Below are 25,771 nucleotides of genomic sequence, written 5' to 3'. Positions count from 1 at the left end.
CAGTTTGGAACTCGGTAGTGAGTGTTGCAACCGAGGACATGCGTTTATGCGCTACGAGCTTCAGCACTCGGCGGTCCCGTTCTGTGAGCTTGCTACCACTTCGCGGCTGAGATGTTCTTGCTCCTAGACGTTTCCAATTCACAATAGCAGCACTACAGTTCACTGTACTTGTGCACATGACAATAAAAACTTGAAACTTGATAAATAGGCCTACTTCTATGTAATAGATCAGCTGTTAAATTCGACTGTATACTGGTAATATAAACCGTGCTGCTTATGATATTGCACAACTTGAAATATATTTAGTCTATCTATTTACTAGGCTACTAGGTCACGCCTACTCATTAAAGGGCTTTTCTTTATTTTTTACTAATTTCTACATAGTAGAATAATAGTGAAGACATCAAAACTATAGAATAACGTAGAATGCAAAAAAAGTGTTATATTTGAGATGCTTCAAAGTAGCCACCCTTTGCCTTGATGATACCTTTGCACACTCTTGGCATTCTCTCAACCAGCTTCACCTGGAATGCTTTTCCACCATTCTTGAAAGAGTTCCCACATATGCTGAGCAGTTGTTGTCTGCTTTTCCTTCACTCTGTGTTCCAAAGCATCCCAAACCATCTCAATTGGGTTGATGAACGGTGATTGCGGAGGCCAGGTCATCTGATGCAGCACTCTCCAGCACTTTCCTTCTTGGTCAAATAGCCCTTACACAGCCTGGAGGTCCCACTAAGAGCAAACCAGGTGGGATGGCGTATCGCTGCAGAATGTTGTGGTAGGCATGCTGGTTAAGTGTGCTAAATAATAATTCTAAATAAATCACAGACAGTGTCACAAGCAAAGCACCCCCACACAGCATACCTCCTCCTCCATGCTTCACTTTGGGAACCACACATGCAGAGATCATCCGTTCACCTACTCTGTGTCTCACAAAGATAGAGGTTGGAACTAAAAATCTCACATTTGGACACACCAGACCAAAGGACAGATTTCCACAGGTCTAATATCCATTGATCATGTTTCCTGGCCCAAGCAAGTCTCTTCTTATTATTGGTGTCCTGTAGTAGTGGTTTCTTTGCAGCAATTAGACCATGAAGGCCTGATTCACGCAGTCTCCTCTGAACAGTTGATGTTGAGATGTGTCTGTTACTTGAACTCTGTGAAGCATTTACTTTGGGCTGCAATTTCTAAGGTGGATGACTCCAATGATCCTCTGCAGCAGTGATAACTCTGGATTTTACTTTCCTGTTGCGGTCCTCACGAGAGCCAGTTTCATCATAGGGCTTGATGGTTTTTGCAACTTCACTTGAAGAAACTTTCAAAGTTATTGAAAGTTTCCGGATTGACTGACCTTCACTGTCTTAAAATAATGATGGACGGTCTTTTCTCTTTGCTTATTTGAGTTGTTCTTGCCACACAACTGATTAGTTCAAACGCCAGAAGGCCAGAAATTCCACAAATTAACTTTTAACAAGGCACAGCTGCTAATTTAAATGCATTCCAGGTGAATACCTCATGAAACTGGTTGAGAGAATGCTAAGAGTGTGCAAAGCTGTCATCAAGGCAAAGGTTGGTTACTTTGAAGAATCTCAAATATAAAATGTATTGTTCTACAATGTAGAAAATAGTAAAAATAAAGATAAACCATTTAATGAGCAGGTATATTCAAATTTTTGACTGGTACTGTATGTCTAATTATAAGATTCCTATATCTAATTATTTTAGATTCTAAAAATAAATCTGTGTTTTTCGCTCGTTTTTTATGAATAAGCTTTTCATCATATCCCCCATCTGCACAAACACTTACTTGCCAGCTTGCAATACAATATTTCAACCACTAGCAGATGTGTGTCCGCATGGTCTAAGGTTTGTGGGGAGATGAGGACATTCTCTTGTCAAGTAAAATTTGTATGAATGCTAACTTTTGCGTGAAAACTGACGCACGCACATTTTTGGGGTATATTTTGTACGTACGCACAGTTTATAAATGAGGCCCCAGGGTCTTCCAGGTGGGCACCAATCAGAAAGGACACCAAGACGTTACACCAGCTGTGGGCAGAGAAGGTCATTACTATACTATGTTATCCCTGGTGGCCTAACACAGAGCACAACCTCATAGTAAAAAAGGGCTCTGAACATTTGTTTGTGAGGCTCACACTGTCGGCAGTGGTCAGCCTATAGGGAGAAGGTAAGTGAACTGGCATTGGGGTGCCAGGACAACAACTTCTCCCTCAACGTCAGCAAAACAAAGGAGATGCTTGTTGACTTCAGGAAGCAGAGGAGGGAACATGCCCCAATCCACATCACTGAAACTGCAGTAGAGTCAGCAGTTTTATGTTCCTCGGTGTCCACATCACTGAGGACTTGACATGGACCAACAACACTAACTTTTGTCAAAAGGGCGCATCAGCATCTCTACTTCCTAAGGTGGCTGAAGAAATTTGGCACGACATCCCGGGTCCTCTCCAAATACTACCACTGCACCATCGAGAGAGTCCTGACCAGTTGCATCACGGCCTGATATGTGAATTTCTCCATCTGCGACCTCAAGGCTCTCCAGCAGGAGGTGAAGATGGCCAAGTACAACACTGGGACCATGGTCCCACCCATTCAGAACATCTACTCAAAATGGTGCCTGAGGATGGCCCTCAGGATCATCAAGGACCCCACACACCCCAGCCATGAGCTGTTCACTCCGTTACCGTTAAGCAGACAGTATCGGAGCATGAGATATGATACCAATAGGCTCAGAGACTGTTTCTACCTACAAGCCATCAGGCTGCTGAACACTTGCACTGGACTGACCACCTGCACTGACTCTCTGCACCTTAGCACATATGCACTCACTCACACCCATACAGATATACAATCATCCACACACTCATCCACAAACCACAACTGCTGCTACCAGACTTATTAGTATTGTTAAATACTGCACAATGTAAACACTTGCCCCCCAAATCCCCCTTCCCAAAAACACGTGTAAATATTAGACTATGAATTGTGCCTTCCTGTTTTATATTTATTCTACTGAGCCATTTACATTGTTTGTATTCTTATCTTTTCTTATTTCACATTGTTGAGAAGGAACCTGTAAGTAAGCATTGCGTTGGATGGTGTATACCATGTGTATCCTGTATATACGACTAATGAAACGTGAAATTTGAAACTAGAGACTATTGGAGGAAGGACAATGGCGTGTGATTGGGCAGTTACCATTATGAAGTGTGTGTAATGAACCACCATAGGAACATGTTCACACAAACTAGTCAGCAGAGGTATCTCTGATACACAAGGTAATTGGAGAATGGGGAATTAAGAACTTCCCTGTGTTAACTGAAAGCATATAAAGGACACGCCAACTCATGGGGAGGATGATGGTTAATTGAGTCATGACCCTGAAAATCTTGTGCATGCAATGTTTTTGAATGTAATTTTTTTTTTTATTTCACCTTTATTTAACCCGGTAGGCTAGTTGAGAACAAGTTCTCATTTAGAACTGCGACCTGGCCAAGATAAAGCAAAGCAGTGTGACACAAACAACAACACAGAGTTACACATGGAATAAACAAACATACAGTCAATAACACAATAGAAAAAAAGTCTATATACAGTGTGTGCAAATGAGGTAAGATAAGGGAGGAAAGGCAATAAATAGGCCATAGTGGCGAAACAATTACAATTTAGCAAATAAACACTGGAGTGATAGATGTGCAGTGATAGATGTGCAAAGTCAGGGGAAGAGGAACAGAGCGAGGTGTCTTCATTTAATGTGAGTCTCTGATCCTTGCAGAAAGGAGTTCCACAGTCACATCCCCTCCACTAATAGGCACCCTGAGATGGGAGAGCTGATTAAAAACACAATCCTCTCAGTTTGAAAAGAGTAGAATAAACAGTCTGTGAACATGACAAATTAATGGTTAAGTAAGTTAGTTAGTTATATCTCACTCTTTCTTTGTTGCCTACCACTTTACATACAATATTGTGCAAAGCTGTCATCAAGGCAAAGGGTGGCTACTTTGAAAAATCAAAAATCAAAAATATATTTTTTATTTGTTTAACACTTTTGTGGTTACTACATGATTCCATATGTATTATTTCATAGTTGTGATGTCTTCACTATTATTTTAATGTAGAAAATAGTAAAAATAAAGAAAATCCATTGAATGAGTAGATGTGTCCAAACTTTTGACTGGTACTGTATCTCTCTATTATGCGTGGGAATATTTTGGAACAGATTTCCAAAATAAAAATGACTTGGAGCTGATTTGCTGGTGTTTTTATAGTATTTTATGTCCAACAATAAAAATATATATTATTACTTTTTTTTCTCCAAAAACTTGGGGGGCCAAATAAAATCACCTAAATGCCAGTTGGGGAACCCTGCAGTAGACAATGTAACCAATCACATCTTAACGCTGACTCGGTGAGTGAGTAAGGAAGTGCATTGGAGATGTTGTACCCACTGTGACTATTAAAACCTACCCTAACCAGAAACAGTGGATGGATGGCGACAATCGCGCAAAACTGAAAGTGCGAACCACCGCATTTAACCATGGAAAGAGGTCTGGGAATATGGCTGAATGTAAACAGTGTAGCTATTCCCTCCGCAAGAAATTAAAAAAGCGAAATACCGGTACAGGGACAAAGTGGAGTCGCAATGCAATGGCTCAGACACAAGACATATGTGGCAAGGTCTACAGGAAATCACAGACTAAAAAAAGAAAACCAGCCAAGTCACGGACACCGACATCACGCTTCCAGACAAACTAAACATCTTTAGCACTCACTTCAGTCATTATGAAGTGCTTTGAGAGACTAGTCAAGGATCATACCCATACTGCCACCCAAGACCCACTTCAGTTTGCATACCGCTCCAACAGGTCCACAGATGATGCAATCGCCATCACACTGCACACTGCCCTATCCCATCTGGACAAGAGGAATACCTATGTAAGAATGCTGTTCATTGACTACAGCTCAGCATTCAACACCATAGTACCCTCCAAGCTCATCATCAAGCTGGAGGCCCTGGGTCTCAACCCTGCCCTGTGCAATTGGGTCCTGGACGTTCTGACGGGCCGCCCCCAGGTGGTGAAGGTAGGAAACATCTCCACTTTGCTGACCCTCAACACTGGGGCCCCACAAGGGTGCGTGTTCAGCCCCCTCCTGTACTCCCTGTTCACCCACGACTGCATAGCCATGCATGACTCCAACTCAATCATCAAGTTTGCAGACGACACAACAGTAGTGGGATTGATTACCAACAACGACGAGACAGCCTACAGGGAGGAGGTGAGGGCATTCGGAGTGTAGTGTCAGGAAAACAACCTCTCACTCAACGTCAACAAAACAAAGATGATCATGGACTTTAGAAAACAGCAGAGGGAGCACCCCCCTATCCACATCGAAGGGACAGCAGTGGAGAAGGTGGAAAATGTTAAGTTCCTCGGTGTACACATCACAGACAAACTGAAATGGTCAACCCACACAGACAGTGTGGTGAAGAAGGCGCAACAGTGCCTCTTCAACCTCAGGAGGCTGAAGAAATGTAGCTTGTTACCCAAAACCATGACAAACTTTTACAGATGCACAATCGAGAGCATCCTGTCGGGCTGTATCACAGCCTGGTACGGCAACTGCACCGCCCTCAACCACAATGCTCTCCAGAGGATGGTGTGGTCTGCACAATGCATCACCGGGGGCAAACTACCTGCCCTCCATGACACCTACCGCACCCGATGTCACAGGAAGGTCAAAAAGATCATCAAGGACAACAACCACCCGAGCCACTGCCTGTTCACACCTCTACCATCCAGAAGGTGAGGTCAGTACAGGTACATCAAAGCTGGGACCGAGAGACTGAAAAACAGCTTCTATCTCAAGGCCATCAGACTGCTAAACAGCAATCACTAACTCAGAGAGGCTGCTGGCCACTTTAATAAATGGATCACCAGTTACTTTAATAAACAATGCCACTTAATAATGTTTGCATATCTTACATTACTCATATCATATACTGCATTTTATACCATCTATTGCACCTTGCCTAGGCTGCTCGTCCATCGCTCATCCATATATTTAAATGTACATATTCTCATTCATCCCTTTAGATTTGTGTCTATTAGGTAGTTGTTGGGGAATTCTTAGATTACTTGTTAGCTTCTTGACGCACACATCCCTGTAGCGGGATCATTTTCGTCAGCAACCGCTGAATAGCATAGCGCAACAGTCAAATAATATTACTAAAAAATATTCATATTCATGAAATCACAAGTGCAATATTGCGAAACACAGCTTAGCCTTTTGTTAATCACCCCGTCGTCTCAGATTTTGAAATTATGCTTTACAGCGAAAGCAATCCAAGTGTTTGTGTAAGTTTATCGATAGCCTAGCATAGCATTATGTACACTTAGCATCAGGAAGCTTGGTCACGAAAATCAGAAAAGCAATCAAATTAATCATTTACCTTTGATGATCTTCGGATGTTTTCACTCACGAGACTCCCAGTTACACAGGAAATGTTCCTTTTGTTCCATAAAGACTATTTTTATACCCAAAATACCGACATTTGTTTGTCGCGTTATGTTCAGAAATCCACAGGAAAGAGCGGTCACGACAACGCAGACGGAAATTCCAAATATTCTTCATAATGTCCACAGAAACATGTCAAACGTTTTTTATAATCACTCCTCAGGTAGTTTTTAAAATATATATTCGATAATATATCAACCGAGTGTGTAGCTTTTTCCATAGCAGCGGGGGGAACAATGGCCGCTTTACTCAATTGCGCACAAACTCACTCTGAGAACCCCCACCTCTCCACTTGCGCAATGTGATCCTTCATGCTCATTTTTCAAAATAAAAGCCTGAAACTATGTCTAAAGACTGTTGACACCTTAGGGAAGCCACAGAAAAAGGAATCTGGTTGATATCCCTTTAAATTGAGGATAGGCATGCATAGGAACACAGAGGTTTCAAAATAAGAGGCACTTCCTGATTGGATTTTCCTCAGGCTTTTGCCTGCAATATCAGTTCTGTTATACTCACAGACACTATTTATACAGTTTTGGAAACTTTAGAGTATTTTCTATCCTAATCTGTCAATTATATGCATATTCTAGCATCTGGTCATGAGAAATAGGCCGTTTACTTGGGAACGTTATTTTTCCAAACATAAAAATAGTGCCCCCTAGCTTCAAGAGGTTAGATATTACTGCACTGTCAGAACTAGAAGCACAAGCATTTCGCTACACTCACATTAACATCTGCTAACCATGTGTATGTGACCAATAAAAATGGATTTGATTTGATTGCACATTCTGCAAATCACCAGCAGAGGGCATTTTGAATCCAATTTCACGTTCACTGTTTGTAATACTTACAAATTGGATCATAACTCAAAGTAGCAGGAGACCAAAACGTCATAAATATGCTATCTTTGATAAATTATTTCTCAGTTGTGCTTTTAGATACAAATGTCAAATATATGTCAACAATCCTTCCTTCAAAAGACCATTCTATGGATTAAATCTTGTGAAAAAAATCATGGTCCCTTTTTGTCCTGGTTTTGTGAGGAACTCACTCTAATGTGAAAATGTGACATAATTCTATTTGTCAAAGTATCTTCAGATCCTTCGATATAAAGTTATTTGAGCCAAATCTTAAGATAAATGTAGATGGATACAATCTCACTCAATAAAATGCCCTTGCGCAACAAATTGAAATGCAAGGTGTCAGTATTCTACAGTAAATTAGTCGTCAGGTGTTCTCTGGAGTTTGTTTCAACTTGAAGTGCTGATGCCAAAACTGTTTGAAACTCGTCTTATCGAATTATTGAAATTGGTTCATAGAAAGATTATGTTTTTGAAAATAAAACTGCTCCAATTCTGCCATTTTTTTTACAGGGGATTTTATGATGCCCAAGCATAATGAAAGTGTATTAAAACTTTTAGAACTAGCAATATTGACCTTTGTCACCAACAAATATTTTTTCAGATAGACACCTCAAACTATACTATTAAATACACTACATGACCAAAAGTATCGAGTATCAGCTCGTCGAATATCTCATTCCAAAATCATGGCATTAATATGGATTTGCTGCTATAACAGCCTCCACTCTTCTGGGAAGGCCTTCCACTAGATGTTGGAACATTGCTGCAGGGACTTGCTTCCATTCAGCCACAAAAGCATTAGTGAGGTCGGGCACTGATGTTTGGCGATTAGGCAAGGCTTGCAGTAGGTGTTCCAATTCATCAAGGTGCTCGATAGGGTTGAGGTCAGGACTCTGTGCAGGCCAGTCAAGTTCTTCCACACCAATCTCGACAAACCATTTCTGTATAGACCTCGCTTTGTGCATGGGGGCATTGTCATGCTGAAACAGGAAAGGGCCTTCCCCAAACTGTTGCCACAAAGTTGGAGGCACAGAATTGTCTAGAATGTCATTGAATTCTGGAGCTTTAAGATTTCCCTTCACTGGAACTATGGGGCCGAGCCCGAAGAATGCAAAACAGCCCCAGACCATAATTCCTCCTTCACCGAACTTTACAGTTGGCACTATGCATTAGAGCAGGTAGCGTTCTTCTGGCATTCGCCAAACCCGGATCCGTCTGTCGGACTGCCAGATGGTGAAGCGTGATTCATCACTCCAGAGTAAGCGTTTCCACTGCTCCAGAGTCCAATGGAGGTCTGCTTTATACAGTGCCTTGCAAAAGTATTCATCCCCCTTGGCGTTTTTCCTATTATGTTGCATTACAACCTGTAATTTAAATAGATTTTTATTTGGATTTCATGTAATAGATATACACAAAATAGTCCAAATTGGTGAAGTGAAAAGGAAAAAATAACTTATTTCAAAAAATTACAAACTGAAATGTAGTGTGTGCATATGTATTCAACAAGTAATTTTGCATCTTCAAAGTGGTAGGCATGTTGTGTAAATCAAATGATACAAACCCCTCAAAAAATATATTTTAATTCCAGGTTGTAAGGCAACACAATAGAAAAAATGCCAAGGGGGTGAATACTTTCGTAAGCCGCTTTACTACTCCAGCCGACGCTTGGCATTGCGCATGGTAATCTTAGGCTTGTGTGCGGCTGCTCAGCCAGTGCACCTCGGTGGCGCAACGGTCTAAGATACTGCTACAGATGCATAGCAGATCAAGCTGTGTTGCTGCAGATGCTGGTTCAATACCTGTGCCAGCCTTGACTGAGAGACTGTAGGTTTTTACATATCTTTATGTACATATTCTTCATCCCTTTACACTTGTGTGTATAAGGTAGCTGTTGGGAAATTGTTAGGTTAGATTACTCATTGGTTATTACTGCATTGTTGGAACTAGAAGCTCAAGCATTTCGCTACACTCGCATTAACATCTGCTAACCATGTGTATGTGACAAATAATTTGATTTGATATGAAGCTCTCGACGAACAGTTTGTGTGCTGATGTTGCTTCCAGAGGCAGTTTGAAACTCAGTAGTGAGTGTTGCAACCGAGGACAGACAATTTTAAGCTCTTCAGCACTCGGCGGTCCCCGTTCTGTGAGCTTTTGCGGCCTACCACTTCGTGGCTGAGCCGTTGTTGCTCCTAGACGTTTCCACTTCACAATAACAGCACTTACAGTTGACTGGGGCAGCTCAAGCAGGGCAGAAATGTTACGAACTGACTTGTTGGAAAGGTGGCATCCTATGACGGTGCCACGTTGAAAGTGACTGAACTCTTCAGTAAGGCCATTCTACTGCCAATGTTTGTCTATGGCGATTGCATTTCTGTGTGCTTGATTTTATACACCTGTCAGCAACGGGTGTGGCTGAAATAGCCGAATCCACTCATTTGAAGGGTTGTCTACATACTTTTGTATATATAGTGCATATTAAATTAGAAGTTGCCACAATATGCTGTTGAAGATTGTTATAACCTTAATCATGAGGGGGAAAAAGGTTCTTAAATTGACATTAGTCATACATTATTATTCAACCAAATTAATGGAATAATCTAAGTAAATAAACAAAGTGTAATGAATAATATAAATGCAAAGCCAAAATCAAAAAATACAAACAATCTCAAGATCAGATATTACTTGAAATCCTCAAACGTTAGGCACGGAATTGATTAACTGCATAAATAAAATATCCCTTTGTTTACATTAGAAACGGTCTTTCTCCCTGTGGTACCACTTTCCTCTGTGAGCACATTTATAATATTGCCATCCAGGACAATGGAGGGAGGCCCCATTACAAAGCTGATGGAGCCCATTCACCAGGGTGATAAGCAGGCAGACAGCATGGCCTTCCTGTGAAGGCAAGCACATAATCACTCATCAGCAGTAGGGCCCTGTAGGCTTCACTGCTTTCAGGAAGATATAAAAAACGATCAGGGCAACGACTGTAGCAGCACATAATTCGCAATGTTACTATTAGTATTAATATGACTACCATTTAGGATAAATTTCATGGTATCTCAATGCAAGATGTTCTTTCTACTTATACTGCAGGTATCCACTGCACAGATTGGTTGCAGTATGCTTGTTACTCAATGCATGTGGTAAAGAAGGATGACCGCAAGCTTATGAAAGAGATGATCCAGGTTAGCCCCCTTTTATTGGTCAGATGATGCCAATCAGCAGCCAATGGTCTGGACTAATACTAGGGGTGTGGGTACGTAACAACCCTGTTGTAAATCCTTCAGGAAGCTCATTGCCTCATTGATATTCTAGTGTGCTGTGAGTCAGCTGGTTCATACTCTGACACTCTCTTTGAGCCAGCCATGTTACTTCCAAAACACAGCCCTCTGGTCCACAAATTACCATGTGGCTGTTTGGAGTATTTTACTTCGATGTAAAGGATGTATATTTGAAAATGCAATAAGTAAGTACACATATTCACACCAATACCTGAAAACATTAAATTGCTGAAAACGTGTGTGAAAATGTGTTAAAATGGATTAATATGGGTTGAATATAAACAGTACTCATTAAAGATGCACTATGCAGAAATCGTTCTGCCATTTCCTGGTTGCTACCATTCTAATAGTTCACGTGACAAAACAAGCAAGTATACTGTAGAGAATCTGTGTACCATCTAAACTGCTGTCAAATCTATTTTCCATAACCAAAAATATTGTATTTTCAGTTGTTTTAAGCTGGTGTACAAAACCAAAAAAACGAAACTTAAGAACGGGAAGCATACAAATAACATAGAACAGATCTACCGCTTCTTGGGCTTGCTTTCAATAAAAATGACAGATCTATAGGTCACATTTCTATGTGAATTTGGTTGGGTCGCCCAAAAAGTTGCATATTGCAGCTTCAAGATTGCAATATTTTCCCTACTTTCTGGAATAGGAAATAGGTATCAAAGCAGCTTGGTGTAGTGAATGTACAAGCATAGACTACTATCATATCTCAAAGCAGAGTGCACAGGTGCTGCTCCTGTTATTCCTACAAGAAAGCTGATGTTACATAAGATTAACAGTGATTAAACATTGATTCTGATTAGACACAGTGTTCACTACTAGGCTGTATTTACTGGCTGCCTTTTTGTAGCAGCAGCAGAACGGGATCATAAATAATTGACCATGTTTTAAATAGTGAGAACTGGTCTTAGAAAATATGTACTGTATGTAAAATCAAAAGGTAACAAACATCTCCTTCAAGCCCTACACTCTACTCTGATAATGATATGGTAATAGGAAAACAACTGGGATAGGCCTACAGGTTAAACTGAACTGGAAAAATGTGAACTATACAATTCATAGTTGTATGGACAGAGTAGTGTTTTGTAAAACACAAAGCAGTTTTAAGAGTAAATGTGCATGAGTCAAGCATTAGACAGTGACAATCACCCTCTAATCCACTGCACCTATGAAATGTGTCCATTCATTTGTGTAAAGTAGTAGCCAGGGGATACATTACATCCTAGAGGGAGGAGCTGCGACTTGGCACTAGCAATGTTAAAACATAACTGAAAATGATCTGTAGCTGACCCCACCAAGAGGTTGACACCATCAATAACAGTTATGCCTGAAGGATCACTGTGTCCCTTCACCAAAGAAGACTGATCTGTAAGGTCACACTGTGAGCAAAATGTTTGTCCTTGGAAAGAGCAACAGTTCTGTCAAACAGGGGGAAGGCTTTTAGGAGTTTTGGACAAGGGCCTGGAGAGGCTGTCTGAAATAACAGCATCTCTAGCCTACATAAGAGGAAAGATGAGGAATTAGCCTGTATGGGCTGTCACCTTCGATCTGTCTCCATATTTTAAGCTCTACAACCAACATAAGCCCAGTGTATGATCATATAAACAAGAATATCCACAGCGAAGGAGATGAGACATGTGATAACTAATTGACACTGACAGCAACCTCTTCCGGCCCAAAATGTTTCAGTTCATGTCCCTACTCACATAGAAATAGACCCTTTTGTTTATTAACTAGTAAAAATGCAGAAGCCATGTGGCTTTCTATTAAATGAATGGGCTTACTGTACATACATTCCTGAAATACTAATCATGGTATTTTAATACAGGAATTTCTATTTAAAATTGTTTTTCTGCATTTTGGACATTTGTGAGAAAATGCCAAAATAGAGGATGTAAGTGGGGACAACAGGGCAGGGGACATGAGTAAACTCATGACATGTGTCACCTCAGCACAGCGCAGTGCTGTGTGGATAGGTCTCCTTAGTTGACAGGGTGTTTCTTAGTTGACACTTGAAGGGCAACCGATGTGCTCTACAAAAGGTGACCTTGAGACAAAATGTCAAGACAGTCTTGTTTAAGAAGCCTTGCTTGTTTTTGATATGCAGCACCTGGGAACCAATTAGTAGCCTTAGGATGGGGTAGCTTCTACCGCTGGGGTGTGCATATTCAGAATTAACTGTATGTGTGGGATCAATTGCACTCTGGATAACTTCTAACATTTTCATTTGATAACAAGGTAACATTACATGAAGTTGTTACTTTGCAAGGCGTTCGATGGCTTGGCAGCCAGCAAGAAAAGGTGGATGTTATCTGAAGTTTTCAAAATATGATAATCTCAACTAGATATATTTCAAATGTAGTGTTTCTCTTATACCTGTGTAATAATTGGTTAATATGCACAAGTAAATCAATCACTCATTTAAAATCCCTGAGTGAGCCTGTGGCCTTTTTTGCCTGAGTTGTTTCTGCATGGAATATTTGAAATGGATGTTAGTTCAGCCTTCCAAGTTTTTAGAACATGCATAGGTCAAAACCTTATGACAACCATCAGATAATATTACCTTTGCTCTATGTAGCATACATCTTCTGTTTGCTGGAAGCACTGTCTCTTATCACCAGGGCTGTTCTTAAACCTACAGCTGTGGGTCAATAGGCTACAGCTCAGTGACACCTCTCTCCACATGTGCCATCCTGAAACAGAGTAGTTTCAAAGCCTTAGGAAATCCTGGTTGCCCGAGCTCTCATTAGAGACTTGGGAAACACCTAAGGCATCATGGCTCTATCAACACCAACCAGGGCAAAGAGTCTGACTGTGGTCCAATATGACTCATAAATACCCCTAACCACAGACATCCCTCTGCTGTGAGGTAGTGGAACATCAAAGGCTCTGCCAGACAACCCAGAGAGGGCACAGAGGGGTGACATCATCACAGCTCGACACACAGGTGGCAAGATACCAGAGCTGAGAAGTGGCATGAAAAACAAAACACTATTAACATGATAGAAGCACAAGGAAACAAACATCTGCTATAGGTAGATATTATACAACCATGAACCACATGTATTATTATATTCATAGGCTATTCATGAATTCAGTATGAATATTCACATACAGTAGGCCTGTTCATGAATGAGCAAATAAATTGTTTCAAATGGAAAACATTCATAAGAGGTATTGTGTAGGCATATGGTACTTTGTCTCTGTAATTAGTCACCTGAAATCATTTATTGTGTGTAAATGTGTCTTCTGTAGCCTGAAGACGAAGGAGCTTTAACCGTTCCGCCCATAGCTCCCTGCTGAATAAAACAGCCATTACAAGGTAAAATGCACTTATGACAGGATGTACAGTTGATCTTACCTTACAGTCTTCTGTGTGGGATCGGACGGAATAATCCTCCGATAAATACTTGAGAAAGAAGAAGTCAAACTCTTCATATTTTTCCTGAGCGTGTTGGTCCAGCCGCATGTACGCCTGGATACAGATGCTGCAGACATCCTCGTCATCCCCACCGCCTCTAAACAAATCCAAAACCATGTTCTGAAGACTGCAATTCAAACTGTCTGGGCTTGACATCCCCAACAGTAAGTCGGAGATGGTGTAAGAATCACAAAAAGAAAGGCTGAAATTCCTAAAATAATCAAGTAACATCTGTGACGAGAACGTTGATGGAGTTGAGAAAGAGGACCCAAAGCCATTTTTTTGCTGATACAACGTGGTGCAGGCTGACTCCAGGTGAGTGTGGTGGCTTTGAGAATCAGTGCAATGAGGACTTGGAGCAGCGGATTTGGTGAAATTGCTTAGAAAAATACCAAATTTCTCCTCATTTAGAGCCGGGTGGACCCCGTCAGTCGCGTTACTCCAGATTTTGCGGTTGCTCCTATCCTTGGACCTCAGTTTAACTCCAGCACACAACCAGAGGTGATCAGAGAGAAGGACAGTGAAAAATAATAGGGATGCCAAAGACATTCGCCATTTCTGTACCCTCTCGGAATCGGCACAGGGTTTGTCGTTTTGTTTGGGTGCACAACAGATTTTTAACACGGCGTCATCTTCCCTTCGAAACATCCAAGCACCCCTGATCATATTTTAGGGGGGAGACAAAAGCGATCTCAGATGGGTTTTTCACCTCTGCAATATAGGCTATCCCCCAAACAATGTCACCTACCTCGTTTGCAACATGGTGATGGGAAGAATTTTCCCCAAGTTGTTGTGTCAAGAAATCAATCCAGTTCCAAACCCTGGCGTCTAATTTTTACAATGATCCATTGCAAATAGATAACGTCCGGCATAATATTCCCTATACACCCAAAATTGTAACATATTGCGAAATCCTACTGACACCTCCAGCACCGGTGCAGCATCACACAAGAAACGCATAGTATGTACAAAAACGAAATCTTTATTCTATATCTGTCATCCTCAAACATGACACAATTACTTATTTTTTTCTTCCGTTTCTGATGAAAAAAAAGCGAAATTTGCCTCTCATCTTCTCCCTCCTTGATAGTCTCGTTTAGTCTGTCGCCATCTTCGGTTTTGCACAGAAAACCTTGAGATTTTTTAATTGAAGGGGGTTGGGGCGCATGCGCTCTTCGTCGCCCCTGTGGTTCCACATCTCTTACATCCCCATTAACGCAAGCTCCATTCATTCCCCAGCTTTCATTCATTCCTTTCGCTGGACAGCTTTCCCCCAGGAGGCATTTAATGATAGAGATTAAACACCACGTTATTCATCTGGTTCGCAAGAAAATATTTAATGTGACTATAGATAAATGTGACAATTCATATGTTGTAAAAAATATATGCCATGGTAAACGGATTTAGATGATGTTGAGTGTGGTGATATACTACAACCCCAAAACTGTGAGGTCAGAAGATCATTAAATGTTAGTTCATTTCATTTTACACTTCTTTGTTGGTGTTTTCCCAACAGAGAAACCACCCTCACCATATTTTAGAGTGGTACTGATTGTCATCAATTGCTACTGTAGTCCTTCCTCTACTGCCTGGCTAGGCTACTAGTACTAAAGTGTATCACAGTAATAATACAAAATAAAAAAAAACGAACCATAATATGTATGGCATAATATGTATGGCATAATAATAATAATCCTAATCTCTATGGTTCTGCACATAACAACTACAGTGCCTTGCGAAAGTATTCGGCCCCCTTGAACTTTGCGACCTTTTGCCACATTTCAGGCTTCAAACATAAAGATATAAAACTGTATTTTTTTGTGAAGAATCAACAACAAGTGGGACACAATCATGAAGTGGAACGACATTTATTGGATATTTCAAACTTTTTTAACAAATCAAAAACTGAAAAATTGGGCGTGCTAAATTATTCAGCCCCTTTACTTTCAGTGCAGCAAACTCTCTCCAGAAGTTCAGTGAGGATCTCTGAATGATCCAATGTTGACCTAAATGACTAATGATAATAAATACAATCCACCTGTGTGTAATCAAGTCTCCGTATAAATGCACCTGCACTGTGATGGTCTCAGAGGTCCGTTAAAAGCGCAGAGAGCATCATGAAGAACAAGGAACACACCAGGCAGGTCTGAGATACTGTTGTGAAGAAGTTTAAAGCCGGATTTGGATACAAAAAGATTTCCCAAGCTTTAAACATTCCAAGGAGCACTGTGCAAGCGATAATATTGAAATGGAAGGAGTATCAGACCACTGCAAATCTACCAAGATCTGGCCGTCCCTCTAAACTTTCAGCTCATACAAGGAGAAGACTGATCAGAGATGCAGCCAAGAGGCCCATGATCACTCTGGATGAACTGCAGAGATCTACAGCTGAGGTGGGAGATTCTGTCCATAGGACAACAATCAGTCGTATATTGCACAAATCTGGCCTTTATGGAAGAGTGGCAAGAAGAAAGCCATTTCTTAAAGATATCCATAAAAAGTGTCGTTTAAAGTTTGCCACAAGCCACCTGGGAGACACACCAAACATGTGGAAGAAGGTGCTCTGGTCAGATGAAACCAAAATTGAACTTTTTGGCAACAATGCAAAACGTTTGGGCCTGCTTTTCTTCAGCAGGGACAGGGAAGAAGGTTAAAATTGATGGGAAGATGGATGGAGCCAAATACAGGACCATTCTGGAAGAAAACCTGATGGAGTCTGCAAAAGACCTGAGACTGGGACGGAGATTTGTCTTCCAACAAGACAATGATCCAAAACATAAAGCACAATCTACAATGGAATGGTTCAAAAATAAACATATCCAGGTGTTAGAATGGCCAAGTCAAAGTCCAGACCTGAATCCAATTGAGAATCTGTGGAAAGAACTGAAAACTGCTGTTCACAAATGCTCTCCATCCAACCTCACTGAGCTCAAGCTGTTTTGCAAGGAGGAATGGGAAAAAATGTCAGTCTCTCGATGTGCAAAACTGATAGAGACATACCCCAAGCGACTTACAGCTGTAATCGCAGCAAAAGGTGGTGCTACAAAGTATTAACTTAAGGGGGCTGAATAATTTTTCACGCCCAATTTTTCAGTTTTTGATTTGTTAAAAAAGTTTGAAATATCCAATAAATGTCGTTCCACTTCATGATTGTGTCCCACTTGTTGTTGATTCTTCACAAAAAAATACAGTTTTATTTCTTCATGTTTGAAGCCTGAAATGTGGCAAAAGGTCGCAAAGTTCAAGGGGGCCGAATACTTTCGCAAGGCACTGTATGTAGATCAAGCCTTATATTGTATTGAAAACACATTTTTCTTTTAATGTATATGACATTTAAATGAATAAATTGAGAAGTAGTAGTCATCTCTATAGACACTCATAATTATGTTGGCACTGGAAAAATGTAATTACTCTGCAATGCAGGTTTACATTGTAAAGACATCCTTAGGTCCACAAGAAAGTAAACTCAATTTTACCGCACAAATTAGATTGTTTTAGAATTGTTTCTCACTATATAGTGTAATAATGCAAGCAACATTACTCCCCCATTAGCTAAATCAATGGATTAAATAAGATTACTTGCAACCAGTTTCTATAATTAAGTATAATTTAGTCTGTTTCTTGTCCCAAAGGTATCAAGTATCTGTTTTACTCATTGTTAGACTGATCCTGAGCTGCTATATACATTTGTTACATACAAACTGAGCCGAGCCATGCTGAGCCGAACTGTGCTGGCCTGGTTACGCATCCACCTTCGCTGCTGGAACTATGCTGGAAAGGACAATGTTAATAAAATAAAAAATATCAGAGCTGGTTCGGCTCAGTCCTATATTTTTTGAGATTCTTTATTCATACTTAATTTAACCAGAGAAGTCACATTGAGATTTACAGCTCTGTGATCTCAGATGGTAAGGTCCAGTAAAGTGCTTATATACAGTCCCAGTCAAAAGTTTGGACACACCTACTCATTCAAGGGGTTTTCTTCATTTTACTATTTTCTACATTGTAGAATAATAGTGAATACATCATCAATACATCCTCTTCAAGTGCAGTCACAAAAACCATCAAGCGCCGTGATGAAACCGGCTCTCATGAGGACCGCCACAGGAAAGGAAGACCCAGAGTTACCTCTGCTGCAGAGGATAAGTTCATTAGAGTTACCAGCCTCAGAAATTGCAGTCCAAATAAATTCTTCACAGAGTTTAATTAGTAGGTAGAGTAGGTGAATGGATGATCTCCCCATGTGTGGTTCTCATCGTGAAGCTTTGAGGAGGAGGTGCGAGGGTGTGGGGGTGCTTTGCTGGTGACACTGTCTGGGATGTATTTAGAATTCAAGGCACACTTAACCAGCATGGCTACCACAGCATTCTGCAGCGATACATCATCCCATCTGGTTTGCGCTTAGTGGGACTATCATTTGTTTTTCAACAGGACAATGACCCAACACACCTCCAGTCTGTGTAGGGGCTATTTGACCAAGAAGGAGAGTGATGGAATGCTGCATCAGATGACCTGGCATCCACAATCACCCAACCTCAAGCCAATGAGTTGGACCGCAGAGTAAAGGAAAAGAAGCCAACAAGTGCTCAGCATATGTGGGAACTCTTTCAAGACTGTTGGAAAAGCATTCCAGGTGAAACTGGTTGAGAGAATGCCAAGAGTGTGCAAAGCTGTCATCAAGGCAAAAGGTGGCTACTTTGAAGAATCTCAAATAAAAAAAATGTTTTTATTTGTTTAACAGTTTTTTGCTTACTACATGATTCCATAGCTGTTATTTCATAGTTTTGATGTCTTCACTGTTGTTCTCCAGATGTTGAAAATAGTACAAATAAAGAAAAACCTTTGAATGAGTAGTTGTGTCCAAACTTTTGACTGGTACTGCCCTACAATGGCTTATAGACAAACATGTATTAGTTAGTCTGTTTAAGGATGACCATGCTGCTAACTGATAGAAGGTACAGTGATGTGTAAGAGCCTTGTGTTTGTTTCTAGTGTGTACGTGTAAGCCTGGGATATTCATGTAAAGGAATATCACCATAGTCCAACAAAGGCAAAACAGTGTGAGTTTATACAGTACAGTATATATAGTGTGAATCAGGTATTCAGTAACTGTCAAGCATTGACCTAACTAAGCACACTTATTTTTGCCGTACAGTGACACCTGTTGGAAAAATAATGAAAGTGACTCCCTTTAAATCACTGACTAGAGAACTGTCTCATAAACTATATATGAGCTTAATATTAGCATAGCTAATTAACAGGCACATGTTTTGTATAACTTGCTGTGTACTAATGTTATTCAAGTGGATCAAATAGACAACTAGAAAATTACATTTACTTCAGTAAATGTGGTGTATTTGCAAGTCTTGAAGTATTTACAGTTGTGAAATAGCAGTGGTAGTGTCGCCAGTAGTAATGGTAGTAGTAGTAGTAGTAATGCTAGTAATAGGTTTTTCATAGGCTATGTGTTAGTTACAGTGACCTATTTTGGGTGGTTTGTAGGTGTGGAGTTATGATAGTGGGTTAGTGGCTAGTATAGTAGGTTAGAGTGAGTCACAAACTAAGACATATAATATGTTTAAGTTTGAACATTCTGAGTTTCATGGCAGTGATTTCAGCTTAGAATGTTGAAGCCTGCATTCCGCAATTGAAATGAATGGGGATACGACGAGCTTTATAGTTTATGAAGTAGGAATGGTAGCACAAAGCTGTGTTGAATAAAATGGTGCCTTTGAAGTCTATGGAACGTTTATGCTAATTTAAGACGGTTATAGTTCAAAATGAATAAATAGCATCAACAATCTTTTGACAAGCAATTTAAGTTGAGTCAGTCTGCACATGTAAACATTTGTTTGGTGTTCATATCTTTAACAGTTCAAGAGCAGTGGGAATTCAAATACTTCCCATTCAAGGCTATGTAGCTTTTATGTAAAAAAATAATAATGTATAAATGGTATGAAAAAGCTGTATACAAGCACACTATTCCAGACCGGTCTGCACATTTTAACGTTTGATGGTGTTTCTAGATTAAATGGTCGAAGACTAGCAGTGACCTGCATTTTTCCCATTCAAGTCTATGGTAACTGGAATGCATTGGAAATTAAGCAAATAATGTTTGTAGTGTGAAAAGTTTTTTCAAACACACCTACCAATGGTTGTCTGGACATTTTAAAGCTGTTTTGGTGTTGGTAGCTTTTACAATTTTCACGCTACAGGTTCCAGTGGAATAATAATCTAGTTCACCAGCCGGCTCTCTCTCTGTCGAATTGTCTGGTTTCACAGCGCCTCAGAATGGGATTTGACTGTAAATCTATGGCAGGAGCGAACGAAACTAGCACTGGTTTTAATTGACTGATCTCTCAGTCCATCACCATCTAATATAACCTGTTTAACCTCCCCCTACATTGTGGACTTCAAAGCACAAGCAGCGAAAGTGGACATGACTTCGGAAAATCTGAAAGTACGCATTTTAGAAAAAGTTTTGACAGACTTCATATGCTCGAAGACTTTATATGCCGGAACTCAGAATCAATTGGGCTTCCAAAAAATCATATGGTTCCATCTAAATCAGCCGTAGCAGGCTCGCTCGCTCCCTCTCTTGCCTCGATTTTAAACACACTCCTTTCGAGTGCCACTTGATTGCACAGTGTTACCAGGCTATATGCGCCAGCAATTCGATCCCGGTGACGAGGTTAGCGGAATAATAAAAATAAGAAGTATGAACAGTTTTTTGCTTTGTTTTCAGCAGGCATATCTAACTAGTAACAAGCAAAAGTACAGAATCTCACACAGGCTCCCAAAAGTTTTGTATTTGATTTTTATTTAGTCTGCTCTATCCTCATCCAGAAACAGTTGTAATGGTCATGTCTCTACCCTATAGGAACTAATTCTGATTGGAGCAGTGGCGACCCCCAATATTTTTTTCATGTTTTACATGTTATTTTGGCATTAGTACATATCAGTTTGCAAACGATATAAAGAAATGTTAATAAAGTTAATAAAGTCACATACAAACTTGGTGTCTTTTTTGCTTTCTTGAGTAAGGCAACTCCAAAATGCAGGTCTTTCAGCCTAGCTCAGTGCTTTCTGTGGTGGTGGGGCAGCCAGTGGAAAATACGGAGCGTAATGGTTGGTAATGTTCTCTAGTTGCGCCATGATTTGCTCAGTGTTCTGTCACTCATGGGGACACTACGTCACTGCAAAATCTACGAGTATAGCTTGAAAATTCAAGCCCCTTGGGTGCTGCCATGGAGTTACATTAGAAGTGCCCATCCAAGAAGTCTCAAGGTCATTGGCTACAGATAAAATTACGTCAAATCACGTTATATCTACAGTAGATTTGACTGGACTGATCATGTCAACATCATACCTTCAAAATCTTAGCTTGCAAGCTAGCAGTCGTCATCATGAATCAACTCAACAATCTACTGGCAAATCTTTTTCAATCCTTGTCATATGAAAATAAATAATTAAGAGAAATTATAGATAAAACAAATCGGTGCTCATCGGCCATTGGACATAAACATTACACCACGAGTTTGAAATCGCAAACTCAACAATGAGTGGTTTGGAGTCATTGGTTAAATGGGTTTAAGGGTCTCTTTTTTTTTTTTTTTTTTTAAATGATAAACATTCAACATTGGCCATGCTGTCAATCCAGCTTGACTTCTGCCGTGTTCAAGACAACTGGGAACTCAGACAAAAACGAGCTCTGACTGGGAAAATACGTTTTGAACAGTGATCCAACTCGGAATTGCAAGTCGGGAACTCTGGTCTCTTCTAGAGCTCTAACCTGAAGATCACTGACGTCCTCATGATTCAACCTTGTTTTTTTCAGAGTTCCCAGTTATCTTGAAAGCACAATAAATCCAGAAAATGCCAGACTTTGATGAAAGTTTGATGACAATTTTTTGATGACAATTTGCCTGCGAAAAACTGATGCGCCACCTTCCTGTTCAAGTGAGCACAGCACAACAAGGTGAGTCCAAAAATGTATTGTATGCTGCTGCATAAATTATGTAATATGCCAGGGAGATATGTATATTGTAGCTAAGAAAGTAATACTAAGTGTATGTTGTGTAGTAAGCTGTTAGTAGCCCATGTGCCTTACCCTAATGATTAGGTTCATTTCCCACCACATAATTTAGCCTACTGTTCTCACTTGGTGGTGCACATGTAGCCTATAATCTATTGTAAGAGCTTTCATTGTCTACTTATCTGCCCCCTTTATTTATCCTATGGTTCTGACTTGGTGTACAGGGAGAACTGTAAGAATGGCCCATGTTCTGAATTCTGTCGCTGTACATTTCAAAAGTGCTGAACAAATAGTTATATTGACTACGTCTGTCCTAGCTTGCTCATTTATGTCTTAATCCAAATGACAGATTGCCTCTTATCCGCTCGTCGTCCCCTTATGCTATAGTTTGTAAATCTCAATTGTCAGTAGAAACCACATTTGTTTAAGCAAGTCAGCCATATCATTAAATGAGACTGAATGAACTGTTTCACTGCCAGACAAGGCTCCGCTGATAGCCAGGTGTAGCAGTGGTAAGGTGTTGGGACTGCTGTTGGGACTCTGCTGTTGGGACAGCTTTATGTAGGCCCTAACAGTTTGTGGTAACTGTTTGTCACCATTATAGTGTAATGAATGTATTATTTAGTGTTGTGTTGTGTAGTGGCTTTGCTGGCATGCATCACAAAATACATTTTGGGAGTCTGCCGCACCAAGATTTACGTGCTAAAATCGCCATTGGATTGGAGAGACAGACATACATGTTCAAGCTCTGCGCAAATCAGACTATTTGGACAAAGACATTTTACAACACATCTCTGAAGTCAGACAACAGCCTATTGTATAAACGTCATGTTATCCATGGGAGATCAGACTGTATAGGGTAGCTAACCCTGTGATGCACATGAACATGTGGCTCACCTCTCTTATGTCAAATAGGCTTTAAAGATGAGCCCTTGTCACCAGCAGATGGGGAGAATAGGCTTTCTTTATGACAGACCTTGGCATCAAGATCAAAGGTTAAATAAGAACCATCTGCCCTGGTAACCTGCCAGCTACAGACCCTAGTCGTTTTAACATGGCGTGCTACTTCAAACACTGCCTGTGCTTTATTACATTTCTTTAGTGCGTTAACCTGGATTTTTTTCAAACATTATTTCCCCCCTGCCTCCCTAGTGAAAGAGCATTCAATCCTCACAAATCCAGGAATAGTTTATTGGGCCACAGATTGAGTATATGAAGCCATAGTAATTTTACAGAGGACACCTCTCCTGCCCTTGTGGTTTCTCAGTAGTGATTTCTAAATAACTGGTCGGCCACAGATGACTGGTGTAAAGAAGATACGTGAATTTGGCTGTTGAATGTGCTCTAGAATTGTCCCCATGCCAGTAAAGCATAAACTGGTGTAAAACATTTTAATGCAGTGTGATGGTGGTGCACTACTATATGTAGTAGTGCTGAGCGATTAGTGCTTTTTGAGGTTGGTTCGGTTTCAGTAAGATTATAAAAAAATAATCCAGGATTTCGGTCTTGATAATCTTTTTCGACATTACAATGATTTTAGAGCTTTTTAATGGAAATTCCAAAGGCCAAAATAGTGAACATTCAATCAGGTCCACATTGGGTAGACATAATAATACAATATTTCAGTTGTGTATATTACTTTGTTTTTAAGTGATGACTTTATTATTTTTCATTCCTTAAAAGTAATCATCTCATCTCTGCTCAGACAGTGCTCCCCATACTGTACTGCCTGTACTGTACTGTACTGCCTTTACTGTACTGTACTGCCTTTAGTCATTCTATTTAGCTAGCCTACCTAAGTATGCAGCAGAGCTGTCTGACAAAATCATTTTACTAGTTCTTCAAAGTACGTAGATAAGGCATACTTTCACAAACGGTCTCTGTCCCTCATCGTTGTGTTGTGTGCGGTATGTGTGCATCTAACCAAAAGTAGCAGGCTGTGTATCCATCCGGAGATCTGTATAAAATGACAAGATGCTCATGTCTCTGCCCTAACAATGGGAGTTGTTATCCCAAAGGCAGGAAGGCAGGTCCGAAATAAGACAATATAAATGCAATAGGATTATTTTGGATAGATGTTGTTGAGAGTGAAACCGTGTACAACCTAAAATACCAAATAATGCATGCAGAGCAGATTTTTAAAATTTAACTAGGCAAGTCAGTTAAAATCAATAGTTATTTACAATAACAGCCTACATCGGCCAAATCCTAACGACGCTGGGCCAATTGTGCGCCGCCCTATGGGACTCCCAATCACGACCGGTTGTGATACAGCCTGGAATTGAACCAGGGCCTGTAGTGACGCCTCGGAGATGACGCACGGAGATGCAGTGCCTCAGACCTCTGCGCCACTCGGGAGCCCCAAGTGTTAGAATTAGGTCAATACACGATAATCAAAATCCAGAAAAGAGCAGTTAAATTCTGCAACCACCTAAAAGGAATCGATTTCCAAACATTCCATAACAAATCCATCACCTACAGAGAGATGAACCTGGAGAAGAGACCCCTAAGCGAGCTGGTCCTGGGGCTCTGTTCACAAACACAAACAGAGCCCCTGGACAGCAATACAATTAGACCCAACCAAATCATGAGAAAACAAAAAGAGAATTACTTTGTCTCTGAACAGAATACCTGACCACTGCGACTGACCCAAAATTAAGGAAATCTTTGACTATGTACAGACTCAGTGAGCATAGCCGTGCTATTGAGAGAGATAAACTCCCATTTCTATTTTGTAATTTGGTATTTTATTAGGATCCCTATCAGCTGTTGCAAAAGCAGCAGCTACTCTTCCTGGGTTCCACACAAAACATGAAACATGACATAATACAGAACATTAATAGACAAGAACAGCTCAAGGACGGAACTTTTTTTAAGGCACACATAGCCTACATACACACAAACTATCTAGGTCAAATAGGGGAGAGGCGTTGTGCCGTGAGGTGGTGCTTTATCTGTTTTTTGAAACCAGGTTTGCTGTATATTTGAGCAATTTCAGATGGAACAATGTTCCATGCAATATTGTCTCTATATAATACTGTACATTTTCTTGAATTTGTTTTCGATTTGGGGACTGTGAAATACCACAGTGTGCCATCACAGCAGCAAGATTTTTGACCTGTTGCCACAAGAAAAGGGCAACCAGTAAAGAACACCATTGTAAATACAACCCATATTTACGTTTATTTACTTTCCCATTTGTACTTTAACTATTTGCACATTGTTACCATACTGTACATAGCCATAATATGACATTTGAAATGTCTCTATTCCTTTGGAACTTTTGTGAGTGTAAAGTTTACTGTTCATTTTCTATAGTTTATTTAACTTTTGTTTATTATCTATTTCACTTGTCAAAGCAAGTGAAACAGACAAGAAACTAAAGGGAAATAAACATGTAAAATGATAGACATGTCAAATGCTATATTATTGGCAATGTTGTAACAATGTGCAAATAGTTGAAGCATGAAAGGGAAAATAAATAAACAGATAGGTTCTATCCTAATATTCCTGCCAATGCATTCTGCATTTTAAAATTGGAAAACACCAGCAGTAAATTCCACAATCAGTCCTTCTCGCTCAGTAAAGTTATGTATATTATTATAAAGGCAGAAGA

The 25,771-nt window shown here is 40.2% G+C and overlaps 1 protein-coding gene across 2 annotated transcripts in view; it reads right to left on the bottom strand.

Moving 5' to 3' along the window:
* Positions 1-21,239, bottom strand: part of LOC110533845 (NALCN channel auxiliary factor 2-like) — a 63,402-nt gene extending 42,163 nt beyond the window's left edge. The window contains exon 1 of one of the 2 annotated variants that reach the window (XM_090186558.1): positions 21,132-21,239. Coding sequence is in view for 1 of the 2 variants with exons in the window: in XM_021618385.3 (XP_021474060.1) it covers positions 14,061-14,786 (726 nt within the window). In the remaining variant the exon portion in view is untranslated. Of the gene's footprint in view, positions 1-14,060; positions 15,324-21,131 lie in introns of those variants that run through there. The other variant, XM_021618385.3, reaches the window with a different exon arrangement.
* Between the last annotated feature and the right edge of the window lie 4,532 nt (positions 21,240-25,771).

This window comes from Oncorhynchus mykiss, chromosome 10 (assembly GCF_057628025.1).
Source record: "Oncorhynchus mykiss isolate SJ-2025 chromosome 10, ASM5762802v1, whole genome shotgun sequence".
Lineage (NCBI taxonomy): Eukaryota > Metazoa > Chordata > Actinopteri > Salmoniformes > Salmonidae > Oncorhynchus > Oncorhynchus mykiss.
Note: the sequence above shows the minus strand (reverse complement) of the source record. Positions and strands in the feature narration are given on the sequence as shown.